The sequence below is a fragment of the Lutra lutra genome, chromosome 1 (genome assembly GCF_902655055.1).
Source record: "Lutra lutra chromosome 1, mLutLut1.2, whole genome shotgun sequence".
Classification (NCBI taxonomy): Eukaryota; Metazoa; Chordata; class Mammalia; order Carnivora; family Mustelidae; genus Lutra; species Lutra lutra.
This window is the reverse complement of record NC_062278.1, coordinates 68,385,935-68,398,067: the sequence shown is the minus strand read 5'-3', so window position 1 is coordinate 68,398,067 and position 12,133 is coordinate 68,385,935. Positions and strand designations below refer to the sequence as shown.

Below are 12,133 nucleotides of genomic sequence, written 5' to 3'. Positions count from 1 at the left end.
AGGCAGAAATATCTAAAACTCAAAATTCCCAACAATCCAGTGATTAAGCGTGCTACTTCTATAACTTTACATTTTGCTCCTATTATAAAATTCCTAGCTAATATGCTTTCAAAGTTTTTCCATTCATGGTTCATTAACATTCAAGTTTGTTACTCATACACCTGTGAAAGAGATAACTTCATTATCTGCACATCCATGAACTAGATTTAATATTTTAAAATAGTAAATTTTTAAATCATTACTAAAATTTTTTTTGAAGAGTGGTAAATGGGGAATTACTTTATAGAAAGAATTACCATAGAAAATCTAAGATTATTTTTTCCTGTCTTTCCTCAAATTTCTTTGTCAGCAATACTGTTGCAACTAAGTTTCATGATTCCTTTTTTTTTCTCCCTCTGAAAATTTCTGACCTTCTAGCTCTTACACTTTAATTCCTGCTCCAACACTCACTGCATAAATATGCAATTAATCCTTTTAAAAACATATGAAGATTGCAAACTTTAGAACTTAAGATTTTGCCTTTTTCTTGGTTGCATTCACTTGACAGTTGAGGAAATGAGGGTTGCAAAACATTAAATAAATATCTACTAATAAAGACACTAAATGGCTTACCACTGAGATGGAAGGAAACTCAATTGCTGCTGGGAATGTAGAGAACTGATTAAGGCATGGGACTCCCCTTGTACAGAGGAGGTGTCTACCAATGAGAAGAACGATTCTGCTTTTAGAGATGAAGAAGGAAGTATAGTGAAGAATGAATTTGCAGTCATGGCCACAGCTTGACCAGGCTTTCAGTTACTCATTGCCTAGAACTGACTGTAACAAGACATATATCCCTTGTCCTCTAGCTCCCATTATCATAGCATATAAAATTTTAATTGTATCCACAAAAATTTGTATGTTTAACTTACCTTCTGTTGTGACTGGTAAAGAAATTTCCATGCAAGCAGCTGATTGTGCTTTCCGAAATGGTGGTCTTCCAGGACCCCAGCGATTTACTTTTGAAACATCAGCACTGGACAGACGTTTTCCAGAACTGCAACTTTGAGAGGTTGGACTTGTGCAGTGTCCGTTTACATGATCTGTACCAAAAGGAAGAAGGCAGCATAAATATAATTAAATCTTCACATAAAGGAATCTAAACATGTAGATTAATGAAGAATGAGAATTCCTTTTTCACCAAAACCATGTAAAGATGGCTAAGTCCTTGCTATTTTAATATTTAGCTACATTTTCAGTAGTTAGCCAAAAATTCATAAGATTTATATTACACATAAATTCATTTTAAATATGTGGCTAATTAACATAGCTTAAGATTTATTCTATATCCGTATTAAGTATTATACCATTTAATAGCATTACAGAATAGATTATAGTATTTAACTTTCTTTTGCATAATTTAAATATACACCTATTTATATAAGTTTTAGAAGTACCTCAAGTGTTTGGAGTTTAAAATATAGAATAGAAACATCTTTTTAAAATTAAATTTAATTTTTTTCAGTGTTCCAAAATTCATTGTTTATGCCCCACACCCAGTGCTCCATGTAATACGTGCCCTCCACAATACCCACCACCAGGATCACCCGACCCTACCTTCCCCTTCCCTCCAAAACCCTCAGTTTGTTTCTCAGAGTCCTCAGTCTCTCATGATTTGTCTCCCTCTCCAATTTCCCCCAACTCACTTCTCCTCTCCATCTTCCAATGTCCTCTGTGTTATTCCTTATGCTCCACAAGTAGGTAGTTATCATATGGTTTCACTTGCTTGCGGAGAATGGAAACATCTTACTGTGCAGTTGTGAATGGTAATTAAGAATATTGATTCTAGAGCCAGACTGCCTGGGCTCAAATCTCAATTCTACCATTTACAAGTTGTACAAATTACTGAAGTATTCATACTTTAGTTTCCTTTTCTATAAGCTGGGAATATTATCTACCTCATGGAGGTTTTGTGATAATTCATGTCACATGCCAAAACACTTCTTGGTATATGGTAAATTCTGAATAAAAATTATTACTGTTATTCTTGTTCCAGACTGCTTTTGTCTAAGACAAATAGTACGATTCATTTAGACCTTATGAGTTTATTTCTGTTTGGATATAACTTAAAAACTTGGAAATAATACCACTAAAAATAGGTGTTTTGTTAATGCTCCTATATATGAAACAACATCTCATAGTTCTGTAATATTGAGTACATTTTAAAATGTACCTTGATCATTCAAAGGACAATAGAGTTAAATGGAGAAGAATCCCGTTTAATGTCCATATGGTACTAAGTACCTACTCCATTATAGCCTTTTTATATTATAGAGTTTGAAAACTTAAAATTGTTCATTTCCTGGTTTTCCTTGCAGTGAGTGTAAAGATGATGATTCAATTAAGTTTCACCATTCATATGCATTAGTGTGTTTTACTATTTTTTTAAAAAGAGAATTAACATATTTATTAAATATTTAAATGCCAGGCACTTTATACACATTACCCATTTAATCTTCACAACAGCCCTGCAAAGCAGATGCTTTATTATCCTGATTTTGCAGTTGAGGAAACTGAAGCTCAGAAAAAAGAGTTTGGAAAATTGTCTAATATTACATAAATAATATTTTTGGAGGCAGAATTCAGATCCAGATATTCTCACTTAGTGTCTATATGCTCAAAAACTGGACTACAGCACAAGCTAAAGTATTTGGTAAGGGGTAGCAACTTTGAAGACGTATTTAGTAGGATTTAGGAGTAGCCTATGTAATGCACATTGAGATCCAGGCCTTTTGGGGCCAGTCATCTTCCATATTAACACAGATCTTGGAAATCCCAGATTTCCCAGATGGAAAGGCAGAAATATCCCTTAATGAGTTAGTCATGGGGAAGCTGAAGTCAAGATCTCTGCCCCTTCTGCACTATCAAATGTAGTCTTATAAATAAGAAAAACATGGAGAGTGACAGCTGGCACTATCAAAGACTTAGAATGAATTAAAAAATGGCAACTTTGGTGGCCCCATCAGTTAAGCCTCCAACTCAGTTTCAGCTCAGGTCTTGATCTCAGGGTTGTGAGTACAAGCTCTGTATTAGGCTCTATGCCCTACTTAAGGCGGGGGCGGGGGGAGAAAGAAAGAAAAATTGGGTACAAATTGCAAAAATGAGACCACTTCTGGGTATATCTGTTAGGAAAAGTCGTTCCTTCATCAGGCATGATGTCTTGGTTGGGGGACAAGTTCGCTTGTTAATTGACTTAACATTGGTTTTCTTGATTAATTTGTTTTAGCAGGAAAAGAATTTATGAAGGATATTAGGTAGCTCAAAACTTCAAGGAGAACCTATAAGGTATACTCAGAAGCTTTGCAGCCCCAAACCGTGCCCAGCCACACTGGAGTTACTGTTTGTTAGTGGCTCAGCATTGAAGATGTTGGTGTTAGATGCCAGAAGCTGTCCTATTGCTGGCCTCATATAGCAGGACATCTCTACCATCATAATTACCAAAACTGAGGTTTATGTAATTACAAATTAATTTTTTATTTTAGTGTTTTTTGACTATTCTCATTCTCTACCTTTTTCCTGACATTTTGAGGATTTTAAGCTCTTATTTTTAGGATTTTTTTTTTGAAGAATTTTAAGCTGAGACCCAAATGGACTGAATCACAGACTTCTCCTTGATCAACTTAATTTTTATCTCCAGTTTTAATTTGATACTTCTATAGCAAAATTTTCATAGTTATGATTTTGTTGTCAAAGCTAAAATTGTTTTAAATGAGCACAGGTTTATATACCTTGTGTTTAATGTTTAGTTTCTGAAATCCAACATTTCAAAGAGCTTCTGTCTCTTCATTTCTCCATAATTAGCCATGTGTTCAAGTTTAACTTATAATTTGTTCATTTAAGTGGATATTTAAAACTATTTGGGATCAACTTTACAGCTTTAGAGAAAATAATCTCTTACTGAAAACATTGCCTAAGGCTTTGCCAGTGACCAATAGAATGTTTTAACTTGCAATAACTATTCTTAAAATTTCAGCTTCAATGAGGTAAAATTGACATAAAATTGTAATATGCTTAAGGTGTATATCATGATGATTTGGTGTAGATTGGGAAAGGATTCCCACCATCTAGTTAATTGACATGCCTATTTCACATATTTATTTTTTTGGTGAAAACATTAAAGCTCTCTCTTAGCAAATTCCAATTACACATTACAGTATTGTCAATGATAGTCATCATGTTTTACATTAGATTCTCAGAACTTATTCATCTTACAGCTAAAAGTTTGTACCCTTTTACAAACCTTTCCCTATTTTCCCTACTCCTCAGCTCCTGGCTACCACTTTTCTACTCTGTTTGTATGACTATAACTTATTTTACTTTTTAAAAGATTCAACATATAAGTGAAGCCATGCAGTATTTATCTTTGTCTGGCCTATTTCACTTCACATAATGCCCTCAAGGTCTATCCATGTTGTTGCAAATGGCAGGATTTCCATCTTTCTCATAGCTGAATAATATTCCATTGTGTGTACATATACACACACATATACACACCACATCTTCTTTAGCCATTCATTCACTAACAGACACTTAGGTTGTTTCCCTATCTTTGTTATTGTGAATAATGCTGAAATGAACATAGGAGTGCAGACAGTCCTTCAATATACTGTTCATTTCTTTTGAATATATACCCAGAAGTGAAATCGTTAGATTACATGGTAGTTCTATTTTTAATTTTTGAGTAACCTTCTGTATGTTAAGAGCCAGATGGCTGGTTTGTAGAAGCACACCCTGAATGCCTCTGTTAATCATTATCTTGAGAATGTATAGATCTTGTGCATCCTTTCTGTTACTTTCCACAAGCAAGATAGGTAGAAAATGTGTTGTTCAGCATTCCAGGTCAAGGGTGCCAGGGTTGGCAAAACTGGAGTATCTCCTTGGTAATGAAGCATGTCCCGCTGGTGGGCTTTTATCATCTTGGAATATTTGCCATGCAAGGAGGAGCAAGGCTACAGAGAACTGCTAGGATAATTGCTACATTATAAAAGTTTGCTGCATTTAGTTTCCAGCAGTAGATGCTTTGTTCAGTTGGCCACTCCTGGACTCCACGTAACTTTAAGTTTTCCACATAAACTTAGGTCTCAAGCACTGTCTCTGGGTCATTCCTTTGATCTCACTGGGTCATCACCTACACATAGCTGAGTCTTCAGAAATGTGGCTACACACCTCCATACTGTTTTTCATAGTGGCTGTACCAATTTTACATTCCTACCAACAGTACATAAGGGCTCCCTTTTCTTCACACCTTCCTTAACATTTGTCATTTCTTTTTGATGATACCCACTGTAACAGGTATGAATGATAGCTCATTGAGGTTCTGATTTGCACTTCTGTGATTATTAGTGATGTTGAACACCTTTTCATGTACCTGTTCACCATTTTATGTTGTCTTTGAAAAAGTGTCTATTCAGTTCCTTTGCCCATCTTTTTTTTTTTTTTTTTTTTTTTTTTAAGAAGGCTCTATGTCCAACATGGGGCTTGAACTCACAAGCCCTAGGGTCAAGAGTTGCATGCTGTGCTACCTGAGCCAGCCAAGCACCCCCATCTGCCTGTTGTATTGTATTGTATGAATCCTTTATATTTTTTTGAATTGTATGAATCCTTTATAGTTTTTTGACATTAACCTCTTATCAGATATATGATTTGCAAATATTTCTCCCATTCAGTAGATTACCTTTTCATTTTGTCAATGGTTTCCTTTACTATATAGAAATTTTTTAGTTTGATGTAGTCCCACTAAATCATACTTTTGCTTATTTATGCATATTTTGCCTTTATTGTTTTTGCCTTTGGTTTCAAATCCAAAAAAATTACTGACAAAACCATCGCCAAGGAGCTCACCACTTGTGTTTTCTTCTAGGAGTTTTATTGTTAAGTCTTATGTTCAAGTCTTTAATCCATTTTGAGTTGATTTTTGTATATGGAATAAGATAGTGGTTCGGTTTTGTTCTTTTGTATGTGGCTGTATAGTTTTCCTTGCACCATTTATTGAAGAGCGGATCCTTTCCCTATTGTACATTCTTGGCTCCTTTGTTGTAAATTAATTGATTAATTCATTATTTCAATTTTCAATATATATATATATATTTCAATTAATTATGTATATATGTGTGTGTGTGTGTGTGTATTTGTTTCTGGACTCTCCATTTCGTTTCATTGATTTATGAATCATTTTTGTGTCAATACCATACTGTTTTGATTGCTATAGCTTTGTAATATAGTTTAAAGATTTTTATTTATTTATTTGACAGAGATCACAATAGGCAGAGAGGCAGGCAGAGAGAGAGGAGGAAGCAGGCTCCCTGCTGAGTAGAGAGCCCAATGCGGGGCTCGATCCCAGGACCCCGGGATCATGACCCGAGCCGAAGGCAGAGACTTTAACCCACTGAGCCACCCAGGCACCCCTGTAATATAGTTTAAAATCAGAAAGTGTGATGTCTCTTTGTTCTTCTTTCTCATGATTGCTTTGGTTATTTGGAGTGGTTTGTGGTTGCATGCATATTATTCATTTCATTTTGGTGAAGAATGATGTTGGAATTTTAAAAGGGATTGCATTGAATCTATAAATTGCTTTGGGCTATATGGATGTTTTAATGATATTAATTCTTCCAACCCATGAGCATGAAATATCTTTCCATTTATTTGTGTCTTCTTTAATTTCTTAATGTCCTATAGTTTTCAGTGCACAGTTCTTTTATCACCTTGGTTAAATTTATTCCTAAGTATTTTATTGTTTTTGATACAATTGTAAATAGGATTTTCCTAATTTCTCTTTCTAATAGTTAATTGTTAGTGTATAGAAATGCAACAGAGTTTTGTATATTGATTTTCTATTGGGCAACTTTGCTGAATTTAGTAGTTTTAATAATTTTTTGTTGGAGCTTATGGTTTTCTATATATGTATTCTGCAAATGGACAGTTTTACTTTTTCTGTTCTGATTTGGATGCCTTTTATTTGTTTTCCTTGCCCTAGCTTGTCCTTCAGTACTATGTTGAATAAAATTGTTGAGAGTGGGCATTCCTGTCTTCTGAACTTGGAGTGAAAGTTTTTGGCTTTTTGCCACTGAATGAGTTGTTATCCATGGCCCCGTCATATATGGTCTTTATTATGAAAGGCACATTCCCTCTCTTCCCACTTGGCTATAATTTTTGTTATGAGTAGATACTAAGTTTTGTCAAATGCCTTTTCTTCATCTATAGAGATGTTCACATGATTTTTATTCTTCATTTTGTTAATATGATGGATCATATTGATTTGCAGATTTTAGACCATCCTTTCATCCCCAGAATAAATACCACTTTATCATAAGATCCTTTAAATATATTGTTGAATTTGGTTTGCTGATATTTTTTTGAGGATTTTTACATCAATGTTCATCAGAAATATTGTGATTTTCTTTTCTGGTAGTGTCTTGAAAAATGAGAATGGAAGTTATCCTCACTCTTTGATGGTTTGGAAGAATTTGAGAAACATTGGTATTAATTCTTTAGATGTTCAGTAGAAATCAAAAGTGAAGTCATGGGGCCCTAGACTTTTGTTTATTGGAAGGTTTTTAATTAATGACTTAATCTCCTTGCCAGTAATTAGTCTGTTCAGATTTTCTATTTATTCATGATTGTCTTGGTCAGTTGTATTTTTCTGGGAGTTTATTTTGAGACTTTCCAATTTTTGGCATTTAATAGTCTTTTATTATCCTTTGTGTTTCTGTGGTATCAGTTGTAATGTCTCTTCTTTCACTTGTGATTTTCAGTCTTTTCTTGGTGAACCTGGCTAAAGTTTTGTCTATTTTGTGTATCTTTTTAAAAAAACCAGCTTTTAGTTTCATTAATCATTTTGATTGTGTTTTTAGTCTCTATTTCATTTATTTCTGCTCTGATATTTATTTCCTTTCTTCCACTAATTTTGGGCTTCATTTTTCCTTTCTCTAGTTTCTTGAGATATAAAGTTAGGTTGTTTAAGGTCTTTCTTGTTTCTTGAAGGGCAGCTATTGATAGTGGCAGAGTATGAGAACCCCAGGTTTGCCTCCTCCCTGAAACACAGCTAGATAACTATCAAATCGTCCTGAATGCTCAAGACTTCAACCTGATTACTGGTAGAATAAACTACACAACCAGAGGGAGGGAAGAGGCCATTTTGAGGAAGGTAGGAAGTGCCAAGACAAGATTTGGGGTGAAAACAGATGGCAGGTGCTGTGGAGGGGAAGGAGCCTTGTTCATGGAGAAAGCTGAAAGAGTGGAATGCACAAAGATAGGCACAAGAACACTTCCCCAAAGCCACTTCTGAGAGAATGAGTGGGACTGAATTTTGTGGATGTTTTCAAACAGCGGGACTCAAAGACTGGAGTTTAGGAAGTCCCAGGGCTTGCCTGTGATAGAAACCTGAGGATGCTGCTTTACTCCTGGAGCAGAGGCAGGCAAACAACCCTGGGACAGACTGTACAATCTGATGATTGTTTAAGGGGTATGGGGAGAGACTGTTAATTCTTTTTGGAGTATATCTGTGAGAGATACCATTGTCTCTCTGGGGGCAATAGAACTGACAAGCACCATTTTCCTTCCCTGCCCCTCAGCATAAGTGTAGAGACACCTGCTAAGAGCTGCTAACTGGGACACTGGCTTTTTAGCTTGCTTATTCCCAATCCTATGCTCCTGTGCTCTGGTGTGGCAGCCCTTCTGAGTCAAACCTGTATCAGTATCAGTCCCAACACAGCAAGACCTTTTCCTAGAGGACTGACACAGGTCCTCGACACACCAGGTACCTGAAGTTTAGTCCTTTGAATGTCAACAGGCCTGAAAAGTGTAGTGCCCAAAGCGTTCAGTGCTGCTCCAGGCAGGCAAGTGACGCAGAGACAGTATGAAATCAGTGATCTGAAAAATCCCTATAACACGTAAGGGGAACTTACTCTTCCTCTGAAAGTGCTTCCCAGAGAGAAGCAAGCATAGGCCCCTGCCCCCTCAGCAGGGTCAAAGGAGCCATCAGGTGCCTTCTCCCCTCTGCCCCTCAGCATAAACTGATTTCAGAAAGCAGCACAGTGCCAACAGTGACAGCATAAACCACTTACACCAATCCTGCAATCCCGCCCCTTGCTAGTAATGCTTTTTCTTAGGCAACTGAGCCTGATGACCAGCACAGCTGGCCCCTACCCCAGAAGACCAAACACCCGCCCCCCTCAACACACATACACACCAGGTCTACTGACCATAGGGTTCTGCGAAACTTCAGCACTTGTGGAAATAGCATCAGGATTCTTTCAACCCAGAAGACCAGAGTACACCTAGCTAAAAACTCACCACACTCTGGATAAGGTCAAAACACTCCCCTCTGCAGGCAAGGAGAAACTCTGCAGAGGACTGACCTAGGGAAAGAGCAGCCAAAGCACAGCAGCATAGTCCACATAGCACACACCAGAGACATTTCCTGAAGCACCAGGCCCTGGACATTGTATGATCTCTTCTTCACAACGCCTTTACTCTCAGAAGCAGGAAACATAACAGGCTTTCCTAACACAGAGAAGATGACAGAGACCTAGACAAAGTGCCAAGATGGAGGAATTCATACCAAAAGAAAGAACAAGAAAAGGTCACAGCCAGGGATCTAATGAAACAAATATAAGTAAAAAGCCTGATCCAGATTTTAAAGCAACAATCATAAGGTACTAGCTGGGCTTGAGAAAATCATGGAAGACATCAGAAAGTCCCTTACTGCAGAGACAAAAGAGCTCAACGAACCAACCAACCAACCAATCAGGACGAAATGAAAAATGCAATATCTGAGATTCAAAACCAACTGGATGTAATGACCATAAGGATGGAAGAAGCAAAAGAACAAACAAGTTATAAAGAAGTTAGAATTACAGAAAATAAAGAATCCAAACAAAAGAGAGAAAGAAAAATCTTGGATCATGAAAGAAGACTTAGGGAACTCAGTGACTCCATCAAATATAATAATACTCATATGAGTTCCAGAAGAAGGAGAGAGAAAAAAAGGTACAGAAGTTTATTTGAGAATATTATGACTGAAAACTTCCGTGATCTGGAAAAAAAAAAACCAAAACAGACATCTAAATCCAAGAGGCACAGAGAATGCCCATCAAAATCAACAAAGCAGGCCAACACCAAGACATATCCTAGTTGAATTTCCAAAATACAAAGAAAAAATCCTAAGAACAGCAAGACAAAGGAAATCCTTAACTTAAAAGACAAATAAGGTTAACAGCAGACATATTGATAGAAATTTGGCAGGCCAGAAGAAAGTGGCATCATCTACTCAACATGCTGAATGGGAAAAGTCAGCAGCCAAGAATACTCTATCCTACAAGGCTGGATATTCTCCTTCAGAACAGGAGACAAAGAGTTTCCCAGACAAACAAAAACATAAAGGATTTCATGACCACTAAACCAGCCCTGCAAGAAATATTATAGAGTGGGAAAGAAAGACCAAAAGCAACAGACTAGAAAGGAACAGAGAAAATCTTCAAAAACAATGACAAAACAAGTAATAAGATGGCACTAAGTCAATATATATCAATAATGACTTTGAATGTAAATGGATTAAATGCTCCATGAAAAAGACATAGAGTGTCAGAATGGATAAAAACAAAACAAAACACAAAAACACAAGACCCATCTATATACTGCCTGGAAGACTTCTTTTGACCTAAAGACACATGCAGATTGAAAGTGAGAGGAGGGAGAAATATTTATCAGGCAAATGGATATCAAAATAAAGCCAGAGTAACCATACTTATCTCAGACAAACTAGTATTTTAAACCACAGACTGTAACAAGAGATGAAGAAGGGCACTATTTCATAATAAAGGGGACTATCCAACAAGAAGGAACTAACAACTGTAAATATTTATGCCCCTAACTTGGAAGCACCCAAATATATAAAACAATTAATTACAAACATAAAGGAACTCATTGGTAATAATACAATAACAGTAGAGAACTTTAACACCTCACTTACTTCAATGGACAGATCATCTAAGCAGAAAATCAACAAGGAAACAATGACTTTGAATGACACACTAAACCAAATGGACTTAACAGATATATTCAGAAGAGTCCATCCTAAAGCAGCAGAATGCACATTCTTTTCAAGTGCACATTCTCTAGAATAGATCACATACTAGGTCCCAAATCAGACCTCAACAAATACAAAAAGATTGAGATCATACCATGCATGTTTTCTGACTACAATGCAGTGTACCTTGAAGTTATCCACAGGAAAGAACTTGGAAACCACAAATACATGAAGGCTAAAGAACATCGTACTAAAGAATGAATGGGTCAACCAAGAAATTAAGGATATAAAAGAGAACATGGAGGGGTGCCCGGGTGGTTCAGTGGGTTAAAGCCTCTGCCTTCTGCTCAGGTCATGATCTCAGGGTCCTGGGATTGAGCCCCAAGTTGGGCTCTCTGCTTGGCAGGGAGCCTGCTTCCTCCTCTCTCTCTGCCTGCCTCTCTGCCTACTTGTGATCTCTGTCAAAAAAATAAATAAAATCTTAACAAAAAAAAGAGTACATGGAAACACATGAAAACATGACAGTCCAAAACCTTTGGGATGCAGCACAGGCAGTCATGAGAGGGAAGTATATAACAATATAGGCCTACCTCAAGGAGCAAGAAAAATCTCTAATACACAACCTAACATTACACGTAAAGGAACTAGAAAAAGAATAATAAATGAAGCCTAAAGTCAGCAGAAGAGGATAAATTATAAAGATTAGAGAGAAATAAGTGATACAGAAATTAAAAACAAACAGTAGAATAGATTAATGAAACCAGGAGTTGCTTCTTTGAAAAAAATTAGTAAAACTGATTAACACCTACCTAGACTTATCAAAAGGAGAAAGAACCCAAATAAATAAAATCACAAATGATAGAGAAGAGATCACAACCAACACTATAGAAATACAATTACAAGAGAATATTATGAAAAATCATATGCCAACAAAACAGACAATCTGGAAGAAATGGATAAATTCCTAGAAACCTCTAAACTACAAAAACTGAAACAGGAAGAAATAAAAAACCTGAACAGACCAATAACTGCCAAAGAAATTGAATCAGTAATCAAAAACTTCCCAAT

General features: G+C 36.3%; 1 protein-coding gene across 5 annotated transcripts in view; it reads right to left on the bottom strand.

The window, feature by feature from the left end:
* STXBP5L (syntaxin binding protein 5L) overlaps positions 1-12,133 on the bottom strand; it is a 411,169-nt gene that overhangs the window by 27,627 nt on the left and 371,409 nt on the right. For all 5 annotated transcript variants that reach the window (XM_047726199.1, XM_047726189.1, XM_047726217.1 and 2 more), the window contains one exon: positions 912-1,082. In XM_047726199.1, coding sequence (XP_047582155.1) covers positions 912-1,082 — 171 coding nt within the window. The remainder of the gene's footprint in view (positions 1-911; positions 1,083-12,133) is intronic.